Below are 20,287 nucleotides of genomic sequence, written 5' to 3' on the forward strand. Positions count from 1 at the left end.
TTTCACTCTTTCCTGGTTTACTTAAAAGGAAAATGTTATTATTAACAATAAAATATCAAAATATTATATTCACAAACGACGCCGATTCGTTTTTTGCAACGCTATGAGATTTTTTTTAATAGAAATAAAACACAATAATAATTACATCATGGCACTGTCTTTATGCAATAGACCGATTTATTTTATTTTTCTAAACAACTCAAAATCAAACAGAAAATTACTACAAAATACGTAGAAATTACATTTTATATTATTTTTCAAGTTATTACTATCAAGATATTGTTTTTATTGATTACAAATATTTGCTAATTTTCAGTAATTATTTACTATTAATGTTTACTATTTCTACAATTGTTTTGGAAACCTTTCATTGGTGAAGGTTTCTGCAATCTCATGATCCTCTAGCCGTTGGTAATATATTTTCAAATCTGAAAAGCCGGAGGTTCCAAAATAATTGCTCACGTTGTTAGGTCGACCAATCATTAGTCTTGTGTGTTGGTAAAGATTAGTTGATTGTGGAGTTCCAAATTTATGCTGTGCTTGGAGTTGGCCGTCTATAAAGACTCTGAGACCATGGTACTCACTCCATGTAAAAGCTACATGTGCCCATCGACCGTTTGGTGGAAGTGCCGAGGTATCTGCTTCCCAGATGTGGTTTAGATCTTTAAGAAGTACTGTGAGTACAAACGTATCACCATACGAATTGTAATTCCTGCTTCCCCAAATGGAAATACCGCGACTTGATGACGTCTGTGATCCAGAACTGACGTAGTACATCCGGCCATTGAGGCTCATATCAATCTTGAGCCAAACACTGACGGTTAAACCTCTCTTGCACAGTTCTAAGCGGGTCAAACAAGTGTTGGCGAATTCTCCAAAGTCTATGCTATCTGAATGAGATCGGTATAGGTACACTGCGCAATTTCCATTTGGACCGTCTACTGTTGGCAAAGGTCTTGACTTGATACCAGTTGGACTGACAACTGTTTTTGGTAACTCTTCTTGGCTGCAGCTGCCACCGCAGATAATCTCGTCCTCTGGACATCCAAGTTTCCAGTGATGGGAAGGAAGGATTTCTGTAAAACAGAAGATTTTCAAGGAACTTCGTTTGTAAAAAGTAGGTTTAAAACATATCATGAGATCTCTAGAATTGGTTTTTTTACTACAGTACGGTACGTGCTCTAAAGGATGGAAACAATGTGGCCCTTCGGTCTTAAAGGGGGATTCTGGGTTTAAAATTGCTTTTAAATATCGTTTATTTTTTAAATAAAAAATATTATAACAATATAGACATGTCAGAATGAAGAAGTAATAACGAGAAATTTAAAAAATTAAAATTTCATATACATTTTAGGGTAAATTCATGGAAAGTCTGTTTTTCAGCAGCTTAGGGAAGCTCATTAATATTCATGAGATATTCACAAAGTCACGTCATCAGTGGATTCCAAACTCGTGTACGTTGTGTTTGTCAACTAATTTACATCTCTCTCCCCTGTCAAACGACGACCAACCGATCATTGTGAAATACATTTTTTGTAGATTTTCTAAGCTAGGCCTGAAGTGTAATAATAACAGTAGTAGCATATATTTATTTGACATTTAATGAAATACAAAATTTGTACAGATTACGGAGTCATAAATTATATACTATTTTTATACCTCTAATATTACAGATCGGCTTCACGTACTACTAGGCTAGGCCTAGCCTAAATCATTTTTTTTTTCATGGGCGAGAGCCATTCTGACTAGGGATTCCATGACACGATGGCTACGTTAAAACATTGGGGCCCATCATGGGCCTAGCTAGCCTACTACTAAACGATTGGCCCATAAATAACAAAACTCAGTGGATTCCAAACCCATCCTATCAACCAAACTCCTAAACAATCTAAACCTAAAACATATCGGCTGTAAATATTGAGGCAAACAAGGTCCGATCGCCATCCGCACGTATGGTGTCCCGATCGTCTAAGTAGGCCTAAAATAAGCCTAGTTTACTCTCCAAAAAAGCGGATACTGCATCAAGCAAGTAGACCCTATGCCAATTGATACTACCAGGCCTTTTACTATAGGCTACACTTGTTGAAATTAGCAATATATTTTACATTTTTTACTATTCATTTTAAACCCGGAACCCCCCTTTAAGACAATAATACATTAATTGAGATAAACTTACGTGGACGATAGCCCTGTGAAACTTGACAACCGTTTACATGGGCACTACTGAAACAGACAGCGGCGAGGAGCAACACATACCCTCTAGATCTCATCTTGTTTTACACCGTAGGAACAGCAGTTAATGGAAGCAATGGTTGAACGTTTCAAATCATGATCCTTTATATAGCATATCATCAATGGTGTTAATGCGTGGCATGGAAAGGCCCAGAGCATACTGTATTGTTCTTTGTTACACCTTTATGCAAATTAGCTATATAAAAACATTGCATAGGTTGTTGTGCGGGGCAGTCGACAATTGAGCTTCGTGCTGAGTGTAGCCAATACAAATAAATGGAAGCTTCGGCGACACCAAACAATTGTGGTGATGCGTTTAATTTGTTTGTTGACCAGTCAATTCAGTTTATTAAAGTTGGGGCCTACGTTTGTTTTGAGACTCCGAAACAAATATGGTAGCAGAGCGAGGTTTATAAAACAAAACAAGTGGAATTTGGTTATTGGAATTTGTGTTATACCCGGAGACTGTTTGAAAACGCATCGTAATGGAGGAAAGGAAGGCTGCAGTAAAGGTTAGTCGCAGAAACAAAAAAGGTCATTTGACGAGAACATTAAATATCATTAAGGTGCTGACGCAAGAAGATGACAATCTAGACATTGAAGAAATAACAAAGCTGCTCAAGAAATCCGAGACACAGGTGGCAGAACTGGAGGACATTCATGAAGCATTTGTAGCATTAATAGAAAGTGACGGAAGAATTTGCGGACGCCGAAAAATGGATGGAGGATTGTCAGGTGGAGTATAGTATTAATGCTATTAGTGAACTTAAATTATAATTTGAATTGCCTAAATCTACAATACCAGAGTTTGGGGGTGATTCTGGAGAGTATTGGTATTTCATTTCTAATTTTGAAACTAATATAGCATCCAAACTCAGTGATAATGCAACTAAGTTACAGTATCTCGTACAGTTTTGCACTGGCGAAGCTAGGGCATCTATTGAAGCTTGTACATTGTTGGGGGACAAGGGGTATGATCAGGCCTTAGAGATATTAAAAACTCAATTTGGTCAATCGCATTTGGTATTGAATTCCCTTATGAATAAACTTACGGGAAGGAAACAAATACGTGTAGGCGACACGGATAGTTTGTGGCGTTTAGTCGGGGATATGAAACAATGCGAGTTGACGTTAAATCAGGTTGGGTATACATGTGATCTTAACAGTACCTCTAATATTTTAAAGGTCCAATCATTACTTCCCAAACCATTGCAAATTAAATGGGTGAATAAGGCGCATGAGATATTAGAAAAGAACGAGCCAACGTTTAATGATCTCCTTAAATTTGTAGAACAGCAGACAAAAATAGCAAGCACCATGTTTGGTAGACATCTTGAATATGAAAATTCTAGGGGTGTCCAAGTCGGCAGGCACAAAACGTATCATTGTAATGCCCCGGAGGCACAACCTAAGTCTAACGTTAGTTATGATGAAACTGTTAAAAGCTGTGCTTGTTGTAATGAGGCACATAGGTTATGGAAGTGTCAGAAATTTAAGGGTCTCCTAGTTAAGGAACGTTGGGAACTGGCAAAAAGGTGTAGGTTATGGTATGCAATATAGAAGGTTGTAGAAGTGACCATAATAGATTGCTACACAAAACTAAAAGTATACAGTATTTGAAAGCAATGATAGGGATAACCCCAGGGAAGGTGGGTCAAGTAGCAGTAATAGGGATAACTCCAATAAAGGTGGATCTTTATTTGGTAAAGATAAGGTAGATGAGAGTGCTGGTAGCACAGATAATCCAAAAGTTAGATCAAAATTAGAGGATAATTATATGATTCAAGACAACAATGTGTCTCTTAGAATGGTGCCAGTAGTGGCAAAAAATGGTAAAAAACAGTTACAGATAAATGTTTTATTAGATGATGGGAGTTCCCAAACATACATAAATAGTGAGGTATTTAATGAACTGGGACTAAGTGGCCCTATTGAAGAGGTAACGGTGGGAACCTTAAATGGGAAAACGACAACGTTTAGTACACAAAATGTTAAGTTTGAAATATCGCCAATAAATAATAAAGGTATTAAATATAAACTGAATGCATTGATGACTGATAATGTGATTGGTAATTTAAAGCCAAAACCCTGGAATAGAATTGGAAAGGATTGGGAACATTTAAAAGATATTGAATTTCCAGAAGTTGACAGAAATAGAAATCATGTTGATATGTTGATAGGGACTGATAACGTAGACTTTCATAGAGTATTAGAAGAAAGATGGGGAAGACCGGGGGAGCCCATTGCTAGACTTACACCATTAGGTTGGACATGCGTAGGGTTAACAACTAAAGCACATAGGCACAATAAGAATACTTCGTTTCATGTTCATACATATCATTCTTTTCATGGTTGTAATGAGAACACCAATAGTATATTAAGGAAGTTTTGGGAAATGGAAATAGTTGGAATCCAAAATGTGCCCTTGTACACTAAAGAAGAACATAGGGTTAATAATATAGTGAAACGAGTCTATAACCAAAAACATTGAGAATACTAGGTATAACGTTAGAATTCCCTGGAACGAGAATAAATGTCAATTGCCTTTAAATAATGTTAGGTCTGCAAAACAGAGACTCGAAAATGTAGAGAAGAAACTTTTAAATAACCATGAGCTAGGGCAGGCATACAAGAAAGTTATTGACGCACATCTAGACAAAGGATATATAAGGAAAGTAGACTATAATGAGCAAACACCTACACAACAATGGTTTTTACCACATTTTCCTGTCGTAAAAATGGACGGAAACTACCAAAGTTCTTATAGTATACGATGCTGCAGCTAAATTCAAGGGTTTTAGTTTAAATGACGCAATAAGCCCTGGGCCAAAGATTCTAAAAGAATTATTTGATGTTTTGATGCGGTTTAGACTGAATAGAATAGCTGTAATGTGTGATATATCGGAAATGTATCTACAGATAGAATTGTATGCGGAGGATAAGCCGATGCATAGGTTTCTTTGGAGGGATTTAGATGTATCTATAGAGCCCACGGTTTACGAATACCAAAGGGTGGTTTTTGGAATTAATGCCTCTCCATTTATTGCTTTAACCGTAGCTAAGCAAAATGCTCGAATGAATCAAGTTAAGTTCCCATTAGCGGCCGACACTGTGTTAAATTCTACTTATATGGATGATTCGTTAGATTCTGTTAAGGATGAAAAGACAGGGGTGGAATTGTACAAGCAGTTAGTTAAACTTTGGAATCAAGCGGGTATGGTGCCCAGAAAATGGATATCAAATTCAAAGAGGGTTTTGGAATGTATTCCCATAGAACAAAGAGCCAAATCAGTAGTATTTTGTGACGCTTCTGTTGAGGCTTATGCTGCTGTAATTTATTTAACTGTAGACAGCGATAAAAAAATTGTTAGGTTTGTAGCATCAAAAACTAAAGTATCACCTTTAAAAGCTATAAGTATACCGAGACTAGAGCTATTGGGTGCTATTTTAGGACTTAAGTTGGTAAAATCTGTAGCAAGGGTATTAGATATTGACCTAAGAAAAGTAACATTTTGGTCGGATAGCATGAATGTTCTATGGTGGGTTAGAGGACGAAGTAGAAACTTTAAGTCGTTCGTAGCCAATCGGATAGGCGAAATTCAGGGCGCAACTAATCCAGATCAGTGGAGATATATACCAACACAAGTAAACCCGGCAGATATTGCTTCTGCAGCTAGTTTAATTAACAATAGAGTATGGTGGGAAGGGCCAGAGTTTTTAAAGTTAACTGAAAATAGATGGCCAGAGAATAAGATAGAAACAGTAGAAAACACTGAACATCGAAAAAGTGTAGCATGTTTTATGACATTGCCGACAATTCATGACAGTGATTGGAGATTAAATCCTACTAGATATTCTAAATGGCATAAACCAGAGCCATATATATAAAGAGTTACGACATTGAAAATTAGAAGCCATTTTTGTGTCAAAGAATAGTTTGACACAAATTGATCTGCATATCACGTGACTATAATCCAATGTCGTAACTCTTTATATATATGGCTCTGGCATAAACTAGTTAATGTCCTTGCATACGTTACTAGGTTTATTACAAATTCTATGACTAAGAAGGGGAATAGAATAAAGGGATGTTTAAGTGTCACTGAAGTTTTTAAGGCAGAGTGGGCACTAATTAAACAAGCACAAAATGATGCATTTAAACCTGAAATTAAACAATTAAATAAAAACGAATCGGTTCATCACAACAGTAGTATAAGTTCTCTAAGTCCAAAAATTGACGAAGAGGGCGTTATTAGACTTGAATTAAATGAGTCTCTTCCTTATGATGTTAGGTATCCCGTGATTTTACCTAGAAAACATGTAATCACTAGTCACTAGTAGCAGGTGTAAATCATACACTAACAAAACTATCCGAAAAATATTGGGTTATAGCAGGTAGAGAGGAAATTAGAGATTGCGAAAATAGATGTCTAGTATGTAAACGTAAAAAGGCAAAAACTGCAAGCCAGATTATGGCACCATTGCCGGTAATTAGGACTAAAATTGGCAGCTTAAGAGCGTTTGAAAATGTAGCGGTGGATTACGGTGGTCCGTTTTTAACAAAACAGGGTAGGGGAAAAGCACAGACTAATTAAATAATCTGTTAGTGTTAATAAATAGCATTGTTCCAACCCTCCCGATTTATACGGGAGTCTCCCGAATTTTAACATCATTTCCCGGTCTCCCGAACACTTCCATTTTCATCTTTTAGTGTGACAGTCTTACCTTCAATGGATGCAACAATATAGGGACCACTGAAGTTCGGTTGCAAACGATTTCGTTTCTTTGGTTGAATTTTAAGACTTTTGAACCTACTTCAATGGCTGTTTTTTTTAACTTTTTGTCATATTTTGGTTTGTATTGTTTCTGCTTTTTCTTTATTTTTTTCAGAACAGCTTTGGTCGTTTCTTTGATGGCATTGCCTCTGTTTTTCATCATTTCTTCATTTGCCTCTGTTATGCACGATAGGTTTGATAACTGTTTTTAGAGATACAAATTTATACTTAATATCAGAACACTAATAAATTAAAAATTGCACAATTGATAATAACGATAATTGAATTGAAACCATAATTTTATTTCTTCTAGAAATGTGGTTGTCAGTAAGGCATTTATGCAAGACATTGATGTTGTTTCCTGCCAAATGGCATTCTGCTCAGATGAAGAGAAATTGGATGTAAAAATACATTGGTCCCTACCCACTCTTCATCTTCGTCACTTATCTCAGCTAGTATTTTAGGTTTTCTGTGGTACAGGAGGAAAAATGGACTGTATTCTGTAGTCGTGTGCCAGTTGATGTTTAAGGCGAAACGAATGAATCCAGGTACCTTTCCTAGTTATCTTTTTTTTGATCCATTAATTTACTCAGGCAACTGAAATATAAAACCAACATTTGGATGATGTTATGGAAATTAATGACTATACAAACATATTTACTGTTTGATAATAGTGGATTTGTAGCTATATAAAAACATTGCACAGGTTGTTGTGCGGGGCAGTCGACAATTGAGCTTCGTGCTGAGTGTAGCCAATACAAATAAATGGAAGCTTCGGCGACACCAAACAACTATTGTGGTGATGCGTTTAATTTATGTGTTTGTTGACCAGTCAATTCAGTTTATTAAAGTTGGGGCCTACGTTTGTTTTGAGACTCCGAAACACAGAATGATATTGGTCTAAGTACACGGCGTAATTATTGTTGGCAAAGACATCCTGATTTGATAGCAGCTGGAATCTCTTCTTAGCTGCAGCTGTCGCCACAAATAGTCACGTCTCTTTGACACGCCCATCAAGTTTCCAGTGTTCGTGAGGAAGACAAACAAGAGAGTATACTAAACGGAACTGCATTAGGATGAGATATGAACAGTAATAGTTTACCCAGGAACAAAGTGGAACTAATTTCACTCTTTTCTGGTTTACTTAAAAGGAGAATGTTATTATTAACAATAAAATATCAAAATATTATATTCACAAACGACGCCGATTCGTTTTTTGCAACGCTATGAGATTTTTTTAAATAGAAATAAAACACAATAATAATTACATCATGGCACTGTCTTTATGCAATAGACCGATTTATTTATTTTTCTAAACAACTCAAAATTAAACGAAACAGAAAATTACTACAAAATACGTAGAAATTACATTTTATATTATTTTTCAAGTTATTACTATCAAGATATTGTTTTTATTGATTACAAATATTTGATAATTTTCAGTAATTATTTACTATTAATGTTTACTATTTCTACAATTGTTTTGGAAACCTTTCATTGGTGAAGGCTTCTGCAATGTCATGATCCTCTAGCCGTTGGTAATATATTTTCAAATCTGAAAAGCCAGAGGTTCCAAAATAATTGCTCACGCTGTTAGGTCGACCAATCATTAGTCTTGTGTGTTGGTAAAGATTAGTTGATTGTGGAGTTCCAAATTTATGCTGTGCTTGGAGTTGGCCGTCTATAAAGACTCGGAGACCATGGTACTCACTCCATGTAAAAGCTACATGTGCCCATCGACCGTTTGGTGGAAGTGCCGAGGTATCTGCTTCCCAGATGTGGTTTAGATCCCTAAGATGTACTGTGAGTACAAACGTATCACCATACGATTCAACATTCCTGCTTCCCAAAATGGAGATACCGCGGCTGACTGTCGTCTGTCCTCCAGAACTGACGTAGTAAGTTCGCCCATTGAGGCTCGTATCAATCTTGAGCCAAACACTGACGGTTAAACCTCTTTTGCAAAGTTCTAAACGGGTCAAGCAAGTGTTGGCGAATTCTCCAAAGTCTATGCTATCTGAATGAGCTCGGTCTAGGTACACGGCACAATTACCATTTGGACCGTCTACTGTTGGCAAAGATCTTGACTTGATACCAGTTGGACTGACATCTGTTTCTGGAAGCTCTTCTTGACTGCATCTGCCGCCGCAGATAGTCTCATCCTCTGGACACCCAGCAAGTTTCCAGTGATGGTAAGGAAGAATTTCTGTAAAACAACACAAGATTTAATCAAGGAACTTTAAGTTTATCAGGAGATCTCTAGAATTTGGATGTGTTTTAATTTGCTTATTTGATAATAAAATGATTGAAAAATTCAGTCTTACATCATGAGATAACCTTAACACGTAGCTTACTTACGTGGACGATAGCATTGTGAATCTTGGCAAGCGTTCACACTGGTGAAATAGACAGCGGCAATGAGCAACAGCACTATATATCTTCCAGATTTCATCTTGTCGTACACAGTAGTATAGTACAGTTAAGCCTACAGTAGGAACAACAGTCAATATTCACACTAGATGAAGGTTCTCAAACATGACCCCTTATATACCATAGCATCAAGGATGTTAAGGTGTGGCACGGAAATGAGTTTATTTAGTGGAAATAGTAGTTATTTCCTTTCTAATCTATTAGTAGATAGACAGTTCCTTTTAACGATAAGATAAGACTGTATTTTCGTAATCCGGAATATGCAAAGTTAATACTGTATAATTTTAGTTTTATTTCATTAATAAAATAAACTAATACTATCCATAGAGCTTTAAATATTTAAATGTGAACATAGCGATGGACTATCAAATATGACTACTGTACATCAATCGGCTATCATACGCCTATTTTAAGTCGCGCCCGCCCTACTAAGTCACACCTCACTCTACGCATGCGTTTTTCGCATGTTGAGAGAATATCCCATAATAATGATATTCGTTGCGAGATTTACCGTATGTTATTGCCATTACAAATATTAATTTTAATTAATTTTTATTCTGTAAATGAATATCAACAAAGAAACGTACCCTGTATATCTTATGCACACTCTTGAGTGCTCTATTGAAATTTATATGTACCGAGTATAAATTTAGCAGGAAAAAAAATTTGGATGAAAAAAATGTTTTTTATTTCATTAAAATCGGACGACGTTCATTTTTACGACCGCAGTTTTAATTATTATTAAATATGTATTTTGTTTATTTTGAACTATTATAATGTTCTAGAAATGCTTAAAGGTAATTAAAGTTACGTTAATCTATAGACTTATAGATATTGTATTTTCATTATTATGTCGTGCAATCCAATCATAATCCAATCCATAATATGTGTGGCTAGACCGCGGACTCTGATTTTTATAGATGTATTGTTGTAGTGCTTAGGTTATCTACGTCAAGTCAATCACTGAACATAATCGAACTCAAACCGCGCTTCCTGCTCTGGGATCTTCATCTTAATAGCACATGTGCAGCTAGCTAAGAAGACTTTTTTTTATTTGTAGCATTGAGCGTTCCGTGCGCTGGCCAGAGGAAAAGGCCCCTGGTTTAGCACTCCTAAAGGGACCTCCAATGCTGGGTAGTTGCATTTGGACTGTTCATCTGGGGCCCCTGGGTTTAGCCAGTGAGCGCTCATAGCTGTCACACCACTGGCGCTAGATACATTGATCTCATATTTATACAAATCCTCTCTCATTTAACCATGACGAAGGAGATGTTATATAGGCCTACAGTCTGTCCCATGCATTAGCCTAGTATCTCCGTTCTGTTGATTAGAACATTAACAAACAACAAACATGGCTGCTTCTGTCTTTTGCATTAGACCAATTTATTACAGAAGAAAATTAACAAAAAAAGTACGCGGAAACGTAGAAACCTTTACCTCTAACTATTTTATCAAGAAGAAAAAGTTTTAAATTAACAAAGAATATGTTATAATGTTTACTATTTATTTCTTATTTAATTTTTTTTTTTTTTTTTTGATTTATACAAAAGTCAAAATTAAACATCAAGCACAACATCTTGGTTTAGGCGACAGTTTTGAGAAAGCTTTCATTGGTGAAGGCTTCTGCAATGTCATGATCCTCTAGCCGTTGGTAATATATTTTCAAATCTGAAAAGCCAGAGGTTCCAAAATAATTCTTCTCACTGTTCGGTCGACCAATCGTTAACCTTGTGTATTGGTTGATATCATTATTTGGTGCTTCAGTTCCGAATTTATCCAGCGCTAGTGCTTGTCCATCTATAAAGACTCGGAGACCATGGCGATAACTCCATGTAAAAGCTACATGTGTCCACCGACCATTTCGTTTGAGTTCGGAGGTATTTGCTTCCCAGTTGTGGTTTAGATCTTTAAGACGTACTGTGAGAACGAATCTATCACGAACCGATTCGAAATTTCTGCTTCCGAAAATGGAGATACCGCGGCTTGCTGTCGATTTCGCTCCAGAACTGACGTAGTACATCCGGCCATTGAGGCTCGTATCAATCTTGAGCCAAACACTGACGGTTAAACCTCTTTTGCAAAGTTCTAAACGGGTCAAGCAAGTGTTGGCAAATTCTCCAAAGTCCATGCTATCTGAATGAGCTCGGTCTAGGTACACGGCACAATTACGATTAGGACCGTCTACTGTTGGCAAAGATCTTGACTTGATACCAGTTGGACTGACAACTGTTTCTGGAAGCTCTTCTTGGCTGCAGCTACTACTACAAATAGTCCTGTCTCTTGGACATCCATCAAGTTTCCAGTGATGATCAGGAAGAATTTCTGCAAGACGGAAGATTATTAACTGAACTGCGCTCTAAAGGCAGATTTACACAGACGAGCGATAACGGTAATAAAAACATAGAATCTATGTTATTCCTTATGACCATTTACACAAAAAGTGGAGCGGACGGCCGGTTCCGTTCAGGATAGATACGGATTCAACGTGGGACAAGCTACGCGGTTTTCCGCTTACCGTTACCGCTCGTCTGTGTAAATTGTATATTAAAAAGATAAGTATGTGAAAAGTGAAGTTTACTCAGGAGTGACACTAATCTCACCCTTTCTGGTTTACTTAAAGATATAGCCCTACAATTAGTGTTATACAGTATACTGATGCAAATAAAATATCAAAATATTAGATTCACAAACGACGCCGATTTTTTTTCAACGCCGACGGGTTTTCACTTTCATCTTCCTTCGAGAGATATTCAAGAGATCTACATTATACATCTACATCTATTATTTGTTACAGTTTGCTTTTATTTTCTTTCGGCAAGATTGCAAAATACTAAATTAATGAACTTACGTGGACGATAGCATTGTGAATCTTGGCAAGCGTTCACATTGCTGAAACAGACAGCGGCAAGGAGCAACAGCTCTATATATCTTCCAGATTTCATCTTGTCGGAGCAATACTACTCACTGAATTGAATGTTACCTGAGGCCTCATTTTATATACCATAGTAGTCAAGGATGTTAAGGCATGGCGAGGATACAGGATGCAGTTGCTTTAAAACTAATTCTTTTTATATCTTATGCATTATCAAAAATACAATCCCTATATTTGTCCTAATCCTCTATTGATTATTTCCTTAATTTTAGTAGAAACAACCGTATGATATTATTTAATTTTTGACCTACCGAATCTTAAAATGTTCGATATTATTGTGTAATTGATACTTTTTGTATGGTATGACCTATGACCTTTTTTCCAACGTTACAAACCCACCACAATCTGAAATGTTACCAGTAGGCCTACTTAATTATAAGTTATACTAAAAAGAACCATTTACAGATTTCAACGAAAACAATTTATTTATGTGTGTTAGAATTTACTCTTTTAATAGGTGTATATTAAGTAGTGTTGTTGTTCATTTTTAGATTACCGCTGAGTTTCCCGCCGTAATACCAGCGGAACGTCCGCCATCGTCGTATTATTTGGTATGTGTCGTCTGTTTACCAACTCCTTAACAAGTCCACGTTTATAATTTCTCCATTTAATGCCTTCTATGTAGCTATTAAAAGCGTCTTCTCGTGATGGTATCATCTCCTCGACACTCTGTTTCATCGGTTCGATACACCTTCCATGGTTGTGAAAAAGAAACGCAACGCGCGCTACCAAAATACACTCAACTTTACCGATGGAAATGATGTGGGTTTTTCGAAGATCCTCACCTTAAAAACCAAAATCATGTTTAAATTAAAATCTAACAAGATAATGTTTAATACCTAAGTAACATATTATTGGTATCTATTTCTTTAAGTCTGACGTGGATGAAACGCAATGACGTAATTTGACCAATCACGATGGATCTTTCGAACTAGATCGCTTCTTGTGATTGGTCAACTTGCGTTGCGCTATCGTTGCGATAGTTTGTTCACATTAAACACACTTGATCACATTACCTACGCTAAAGAAACGTCCTTTTCCAAATGTGCATATGTGTAGGGTTGCGTTGTGTAAATTGCCTTGATATTTACTTAGAAACTCGGGTTCCACCTCCATTTCTGACGTATACGGAGGAAGCGATAGTTTGACGTGACCAAACGGTAGGTTGCTTTTTATTAGCGTCACATCTCGAACTACCTTGCACTCCCCGGACTTGATAAAGTAGACGTGATCAGGGGTCTGTTCTGGGTCGCTCAGAATCACCTAAAAATGAAAAATACCAAGAGTTTATCAATTCCTACATTTGCAGTACGTTTTAACACGATTCTCAGCACCGTGTATCAACATCTAAACATTTGTCTAGAAAGATTCTCATGTGTTTCATTACTGTATCATGAAAGGAAGGGAAAAGTTATGTTCTATGATACACGTGTGTTTCACATGTTATGCTGTATCGTATAATTCGATCATACATTAAGTCGATTTTCCACTAGGCGAATTTCGTAGAGAGGGGCTTGGAAAATGGAAACATGAATACGCATGCGTATCAGCTGCCGCTTTCGATGATTCGCCCAAAAAGGGCCAAAGGTAGAAATAAATATGCTAAAGCTGAATTTTTTAGGATAGGTCCCCAATGTTGTCTGGAACAACATACTAAAAGTCCCCGGGTTTCCCCGTTGTGCTTCAACCTGATTGGGCCATTTTTCAAAATGGCGGCCATCTTAACATTATTTACCATTATTTTGACAACCAGTAGGTGTAAGTAAACAATTTTGGTGTCAAAATACTCAGAAGACCAATATTTATATTCACTGTAATGGAGAAGTTTTTTTAAAAAATGACCGGAAATGCCTGTTTTGACCTTTGACCATAAATTTGGATTATCTCAATATCTCATCAACGACTGGCCGTAGAGAGTTCAAAATTGTCCCAAATTATTCAGAATGCCCAACTTTCTATTCACTCTAATGAAAGAAAAATACTAAATTCCTTTAGAAACCTTTTATTCTGACCTTTGAACTATTGACCTAAGCATATTTTAATTTTATCTTGGTGATCGATAGGAGTACATAAGCGAAATTGGTGTCAAAATACTCAGAAGACCCATATTTATATTCATTATAATGGAAAAGTATTTTAAAAAATGACCGGAAATGCATGTTTTAAACTTTGACCCTAAATTTGGATTATCTCAATATCTCATCAACGACTGGCCGTAGAGACTTCAAAGTTGTCACAAATTATTCGGAATGCCCAACTTTCTATTTACTTTAATAAAAGAAAAATACCAAAAACCTTTAGAAACCTTCTATTTTGACCTTTGAACTATTGACGTAGGCATATTTATTTTTATAGACATCTTGGTGATCGATAGGATACGAAATTGGTTTCAAAATTTATAACTTTGACCCTAAATTTGGGTTAAAGATTCAATACCGCATCAACTGCTGGCCGTAGAGACTTCAAAATTGTCCTAAATTAAGCAGTGTGCCCAACTCTCGATTCAAAGCCTTTAGAAACCACCTATTTTGCCATTTGAACTATTGATCTGGCCAATACAGTATTTTATATCATAATTAAATAGAAATCTTGGTGATCGATAGGAATACATAAGCAAATTTGTTGTCAAAATATTCCAAAACACATGTTTTTTTACCTTATGACTTTAATCACTACATTATAATTTAATAATTTAAGTCCCAAATAGCATGATGGACATATCATACCATTCATCCTGCCATGAGATGTCAAATTTATCTGAAACAGCCTAGAAAAAATGTCCGATGGACGAATAATAATATTCATCAATATAGATATGAGGCCACAATTTCAGGTATCAAAGGGTCACAATGTGTCATTTGACAAATCACCTAAAGAATAAAATACAATATGAAACTCTTACAAATCTATCAAGATGGATTATAAAGAAATTATCACTGTAAAGTTGTTATGGTCCTGAAGTATTTTCGATTTTTAGAGAATTTTGATTAGAAAAAAAACAGAGAAAAGTGTTCACATCTTAAAGATAAATGCAATCATTCTTTTAAAATTAAATTGCATCATATCAGATAAGAATCGGAGGTATGACTAGAGCCTAAAATGAGACTTAGACTGAGACCTTGATAAATGGTTGGGTGGGTGACTATGTACAGTTTTAGACAATTTAACAAATGTTATAAGATGAATTATGTACTCCAGACCTATATACACAAAGAAATGTAATAGTGCAGCTCAATTGAAAAAAAAACAAACAATTTTACCAATAAGTGTGTTTCAAATCAACCAGTAGTGGTCTCTGCTATATATTAAATGACACTGCCGAAGAGGAAACATTTCAGAATTGGTGTAGCTCCAAAGTTTAAACATGGACATTAGCCATATAGAGAAGGCGTGGCATTTTTTGGAGGACTAATTTCTAACCTTAATATTTCAAGAATAAATAAATAATAACATTTGTTTGGTTACTAATGAATAAAAGAAGTGAAAACAGGCTAAAGCCCAAACAGACAGTAAAATGTATCATATATATATAGTTTAAAATTGGGGCTCTGTGCAATTTGGAATGAATTCTACCTCTCATGGCAATGGCCATACTGATGAATTGTTAGATTCTGTCTATCTTTATGTCAACTTAAATTTAACTTTTTGTTTTGCATCTAAGCCCTCCCTCTGGAGAGCACGGGCTATTGTCGATTTACACAGGTAAGCTAAGCACGAAATAATACTAATTCTCATTAAAATGTAATGATTAAGGTCAAAGGTCAAAACACTTTCAATCGCATTTAGTACATTATTTCTATAAGAGTAAACAGAAACATGGGTGTTTTGGAGTATTTTGACACCAAATTCCCTTATGTATTCCTATCGATCACCAAAATTTCTATACAATTTTGGTATAAAATATGACCAGATCAAGGGTTCAAAGGTCAAAATAGAAGGTTTCTAAAGGAATTTGGTATTTTTCTTTCATTAAAGTGAATAGAAAGTTGGCATTCCGAATAATTTGGGACAACTTTGAAGTCTCTACGGCCAGTCGTTGATGAGATATTGAGATAATCCAAATTTAGGGTCAAAGTTCAAAACATGAATCTCCGGTCATTTTTTAAAAAACTTTTCCATTATAATGAATATAAATATGGGTCTTCTGAGTATTTTGACACCAATTTCGCTTGTGTACTCCTATCGATCACCAAGATGTCTATAAAATTAAAATATGTCTAGGTCAATAGTTCAAAGGTCAAAATATAAGGTTTCTAACGGAATTTGGTATTTTTCTGTCATTAAACTGAATAGAAAGTTGGGCATTCTGAATAATTTGGGACAACTTTGAAATCTCTACGGCCAGTTGTTGATGAGATATTGAGATAATCCAAATTTAGGGTCAAAGGTCAAAACAGGCATTTCTGACCATTTTTTGTTAAACTTTTTCATTACAGTGAATATAAATATGGGTCTTCTGAGTATTTTGACACCAAGATTGTTTACTTACACCTACTGGTTGTCAGCATATGGTAAATAATTTTAAGATGGCCGCCATTTTGAAAAATGGCCCAATCGGGTTGAAGCACAACGGGGAAACCCGGGGACTTTTAGTATGTTGTTTCAGACAACATTAGGGACCTATCCTGAAAAATCCAGCTTTAGCATATTTATTTCTACCTCAAAGTCTAATACTCCTGGACTATTTGTTGAGATTTGAGAAACAGCTAGTGCGTCTACGCGTACTTTGGAATTACCAACAAATAAATTTGTTGTAAGCCTACTCTCCTTACACTTACTGTATTTGGAGGGTATTCTTCAAATGTGCAGCGGTCAATGGTTGATTGTAATTCTTCCTCAGTCCAATCTTCGAAGGTTGTTAGCGACTTCAAGGCTGTCATACGGTTATCCCATTCTTGTTGGTAACTCCTCCTTAGCACCATATCGAAGTCTGGTTTATCAACTCGGAGAAATTCAGAATCGCCTGCATAAAACAAAATGGTATGGTGTGCTCATGGTATACTTCACAGAGCCTTTGAATCAAGACGTTATTGAGTCTAATAGTCATGCTGTGCATGTTTTAGAGCATGCGCATGCATGTAACTGGATTCGGTAGCTGCGTAGTCAAGTCTGTGTGTATATAGCCTACCTTTACACACTATAGTAGCTGTTCTTTTGGTTTCGTGTAACGCTAATTCTCCGAAGGCGGATCCGGCTGGCGTCTCTCCTACAACCTGCATCTTTTTCTCACCTAGGCGTAAAAAAAAACGAGGAAAAGGAATCATAATGTATTATAACGCTTTAAAAAAAAAAGAGGTTATTGTGTCAGGAGACGTTCTACAGTAACCCATGGGACGAATGTTGCTGTCACGACAAGTAGAATAAATTGATTGTCATAGTGTTCTAGTATCCGTATCGAGTGATTATGAAACGCCAAACCAAAGTGTGTGAAGTGTGATTAGGACATTACCAAAACTTGAATGACTGCGAAAAAATACTACAGTATTTTGTTACAAATCCAAATACAGAAGTTCAACCTACCTACACACATCAAAGAAAATCAACTTAAAGCTTTGTCTACACTCTTATTAAATAAAAAAAATGTGATGTACCCATAATGGACACGGTGACGTCATATCACTACCATATTTGGGCAAATCTCACTTTTTTAATTTGATAGTGTAGACAGAGCTTTACTGACCGGTGCGAGCATCTTCTTCAGTATTTTCAATAATTACGCTTCCAGACAGAATGTAGTACAACGATCGGCCAGGATGTCCCTGTTTTACTAGAACTCTGCCTTCTTCGAATGTCTCGTAGTACAACATTGACGCAAGCTCCATTTTTATGGTGTGAGAATATTTATCAAAGAACGTCAGCTTTAGGGGAAAAAATGTATAATTGAATCATTTGCCCCAACATCTTTTATCAAAATACATTGTTCTGTCTACACTATCAAACTAGTTTGACAAACAAAAGAGTGATGCATGCCCAAATATGATAGTGATATGCCTAAGTATGGTAGTGATATGACATCATCCATATATGGGCACATCACATTTTTTGTCATAAAGTTTTATACAGTAGTGAGACAGAGCTTTAAGCCGTATGTATTAATAACACATATAGTGTTTCAATAGTATACAATTGGATAAATGGAAATCAACGGACATCAGAGTTTGGGCAAAACATGTGTCTTACCTTGTTGAGGAATTTAAAAACTGTTTTGATATTACTGGTACTACGATTCCATGAGTGTGTGCACAGTATCATCTTGATTTCTGGCGTCAGTGGGTTCACTGCTTGGACGTTGGCTGAAATTTCGAATGTACATTGGACATAAAATCAACTTTCAGACCATTCCAGCCATTAACGATAGCCTACCGAAGTAATGCTTTGAATCATCAAAGTTTGGTTTCCACGGACACAACTTGGACGCAACGTTATACGCTATGTTGAGGAGTTGACCAATCATCACAAGCGACAGTTAGAATAATCCATCGCTTGTGATTGGTCAAATCATTGCGTTACATCCCTGTGTTGCGTTTCTACTAGTGGGAACCTATTCAAATAGGACGCAACGCAAGGGGAAAATATCGATCGGTCGATCCCTAGAATTTAGTCAAATAAACTATTGACCAACAATGGTATAAGTTACATAATGTTTCCCCAATTTTGAATCAATTGCGATTCAGATTATGTAGACTTACCAAGCAAAATCTGCGTTTTCATTTACGAATTTGATTTAACAGAATTAGACAATCAAATATAGAACAATAGTACCTTTAAATGCATCCACGTTAAACGTAAGCATTTCCTCACCTTCAACTTGATGGACTTCGTTAGCGTCGTCGTCTTGGCTGCTGCCTAATGCGTTTGCCCATTTCAAGTTATTTTTTACCATATTCAGCAACGCACGGCATCTGTCGATGCCAGTCTTCGGCTAGACAAAAAATAAATTAATAAAAACTGGGTTATTATATCAACGTAACCATTAGGCTGCTTGTTGCCATTTGTACGCAACGCAATGACGTAGGCGCAACGCAAATGTGTATAGTTGAACACTCACAAGATGATCAAATATTACTTGCGTTGCGATTTCTTGTGTGCAAACTTAGACTTTTTTTTAATCGTGTAATGACATTAGTTTAATGCTAATTTTTTTTTTTACCAAACTTCTGAGTGAGGGTGATAAGCGAGGAAAATACCACATACCACCGTGACGGATATTGGTTCTGCTAGTAGACCTAGACCTGTATTTTGTGAACGTGTTTCAGAAGCTTCCTCCTTGACATTGACATCACTTGTAGCAGCAGATACGGGTACCTCTTGCTTAACATTAGTCTCCTCCTGCAATTTAGTTATATCATCAGCATTGTAATCGTATTCTCTGTTATTGTCATCGTCGTCGTCTTCACCGCAGTTAACTGGAGGATGTGGCACCTTCTTTAGTAAGAGTGGTCCGTCAGTAGTCAGTAACTGGCCACCACGTCGCTTGGCTAATACGACATTTTCTTCATCCAGAATATCAGGAGGTGGTGTATCGGCGCGACTGTAATTTCCTGCAGTGGAAGAGGATCCTTCATTTACGTCTGATATTGATGTAAACCGGTCCATCTCACATTGATAATGCCGCCACCTCCCTCTCAAACAATGATCAGAGAGTTAAGTTTGTCTGTTAAAGAGGCATGTTGTCATAACATTAGTTGCCCGTAACACACGCGTGCGTAAATTATTACCATAGAGAGAAGTAGTCGCCGCTGGTAACCGGCACGTAAGTACGCGCGCGCCTCTTAAGCTTGGTTCCCACTAGGACGCAACACAAGGACGTAAGCGCAACGTAAGCGAGTTTACCAATCACAATCGATGAACTATTCAAACTGTCGCTTGTCATTGGTCAACTCTCTTGCGTTGCGTCTACGTCCTTGCGTTGCGTTCT

At 36.6% G+C, this 20,287-nt stretch overlaps 5 protein-coding genes across 5 annotated transcripts; 1 reads left to right on the forward strand and 4 right to left on the reverse strand.

The window, feature by feature from the left end:
• Positions 1–155: 155 nt before the first annotated feature.
• LOC144842599 (adhesion G-protein coupled receptor D1-like) lies at positions 156–2,337 on the reverse strand. Its single transcript, XM_078699046.1, has 2 exons — positions 2,177–2,337; positions 156–1,076 (listed from the first exon to the last, which is right to left on the reverse strand). The coding sequence occupies exons 1-2, from the start codon at positions 2,268–2,270 to the stop codon at positions 346–348; spliced, it is 825 nt and encodes a 274-aa protein (XP_078555172.1). The 5' UTR covers positions 2,271–2,337; the 3' UTR covers positions 156–345.
• A 380-nt stretch (positions 2,338–2,717) lies between these two features.
• On the forward strand, positions 2,718–6,120 carry LOC144843512 (uncharacterized). The gene is made up of 4 exons (XM_078700298.1): positions 2,718–2,967; positions 3,098–3,779; positions 3,865–4,507; positions 5,152–6,120. The coding sequence occupies exons 1-4, from the start codon at positions 2,718–2,720 to the stop codon at positions 6,118–6,120; spliced, it is 2,544 nt and encodes an 847-aa protein (XP_078556424.1).
• A 2,324-nt stretch (positions 6,121–8,444) lies between these two features.
• Positions 8,445–9,527, reverse strand: LOC144842815 (adhesion G-protein coupled receptor D1-like). The gene is made up of 2 exons (XM_078699361.1): positions 9,366–9,527; positions 8,445–9,213 (listed from the first exon to the last, which is right to left on the reverse strand). The coding sequence occupies exons 1-2, from the start codon at positions 9,457–9,459 to the stop codon at positions 8,480–8,482; spliced, it is 828 nt and encodes a 275-aa protein (XP_078555487.1). The 5' UTR covers positions 9,460–9,527; the 3' UTR covers positions 8,445–8,479.
• A 1,290-nt stretch (positions 9,528–10,817) lies between these two features.
• On the reverse strand, positions 10,818–12,533 carry LOC144843015 (adhesion G-protein coupled receptor D1-like). The gene is made up of 2 exons (XM_078699655.1): positions 12,286–12,533; positions 10,818–11,759 (listed from the first exon to the last, which is right to left on the reverse strand). Exons 1-2 carry the CDS (start codon positions 12,377–12,379, stop codon positions 11,020–11,022), a joined length of 834 nt encoding a protein of 277 aa, XP_078555781.1. The 5' UTR covers positions 12,380–12,533; the 3' UTR covers positions 10,818–11,019.
• Positions 12,534–12,639: 106 nt separating this feature from the next.
• Positions 12,640–19,965, reverse strand: LOC144843513 (uncharacterized). The gene is made up of 8 exons (XM_078700299.1): positions 19,564–19,965; positions 19,132–19,291; positions 18,550–18,662; positions 18,050–18,227; positions 17,498–17,599; positions 17,148–17,332; positions 13,386–13,632; positions 12,640–13,154 (listed from the first exon to the last, which is right to left on the reverse strand). The coding sequence occupies exons 1-8, from the start codon at positions 19,963–19,965 to the stop codon at positions 12,862–12,864; spliced, it is 1,680 nt and encodes a 559-aa protein (XP_078556425.1). The 3' UTR covers positions 12,640–12,861.
• Positions 19,966–20,287: the final 322 nt, after the last annotated feature.

The sequence above is a fragment of the Antedon bifida genome, chromosome 5 (genome assembly GCF_963402885.1).
Source record: "Antedon bifida chromosome 5, ecAntBifi1.1, whole genome shotgun sequence".
NCBI classification, from domain to species: Eukaryota; Metazoa; Echinodermata; class Crinoidea; order Comatulida; family Antedonidae; genus Antedon; species Antedon bifida.

What these genes read in the sequence shown, in the direction of transcription:
- LOC144842599 (XM_078699046.1), bottom strand. Translation starts at nt 2,270, where the DNA reads ATGAGATCTAGAGGGTATGTGTTGCTCCTCGCCGCTGTCTGTTTCAGT. An exon ending in TTCACAGGGCTATCGTCCAC is followed by an intron (nt 1,077 to 2,176) that starts GTAAGTTTATCT and finishes TCTGTTTTACAG; the next exon opens with AAATCCTTCCTTCCCATCAC.
- LOC144842815 (XM_078699361.1), bottom strand. Translation starts at nt 9,459, where the DNA reads ATGAAATCTGGAAGATATATAGTGCTGTTGCTCATTGCCGCTGTCTAT. An exon ending in TTCACAATGCTATCGTCCAC is followed by an intron (nt 9,214 to 9,365) that starts GTAAGTAAGCTA and finishes GTTGTTTTACAG; the next exon opens with AAATTCTTCCTTACCATCAC.
- LOC144843512 (XM_078700298.1), top strand. Translation starts at nt 2,718, where the DNA reads ATGGAGGAAAGGAAGGCTGCAGTAAAGGTTAGTCGCAGAAACAAAAAA. An exon ending in GCAAAAAGGTGTAGGTTATG is followed by an intron (nt 3,780 to 3,864) that starts GTATGCAATATA and finishes AAGCAATGATAG; the next exon opens with GGATAACCCCAGGGAAGGTG. An exon ending in CACCATTAGGTTGGACATGC is followed by an intron (nt 4,508 to 5,151) that starts GTAGGGTTAACA and finishes ATGTATCTACAG; the next exon opens with ATAGAATTGTATGCGGAGGA.
- LOC144843015 (XM_078699655.1), bottom strand. Translation starts at nt 12,379, where the DNA reads ATGAAATCTGGAAGATATATAGAGCTGTTGCTCCTTGCCGCTGTCTGT. An exon ending in TTCACAATGCTATCGTCCAC is followed by an intron (nt 11,760 to 12,285) that starts GTAAGTTCATTA and finishes TCCGTCTTGCAG; the next exon opens with AAATTCTTCCTGATCATCAC.
- LOC144843513 (XM_078700299.1), bottom strand. Translation starts at nt 19,965, where the DNA reads ATGGACCGGTTTACATCAATATCAGACGTAAATGAAGGATCCTCTTCC. An exon ending in TGAAGAAGATGCTCGCACCG is followed by an intron (nt 17,600 to 18,049) that starts GTCAGTAAAGCT and finishes TTTTACGCCTAG; the next exon opens with GTGAGAAAAAGATGCAGGTT. An exon ending in AGCTACTATAGTGTGTAAAG is followed by an intron (nt 17,333 to 17,497) that starts GTAGGCTATATA and finishes TGTTTTATGCAG; the next exon opens with GCGATTCTGAATTTCTCCGA.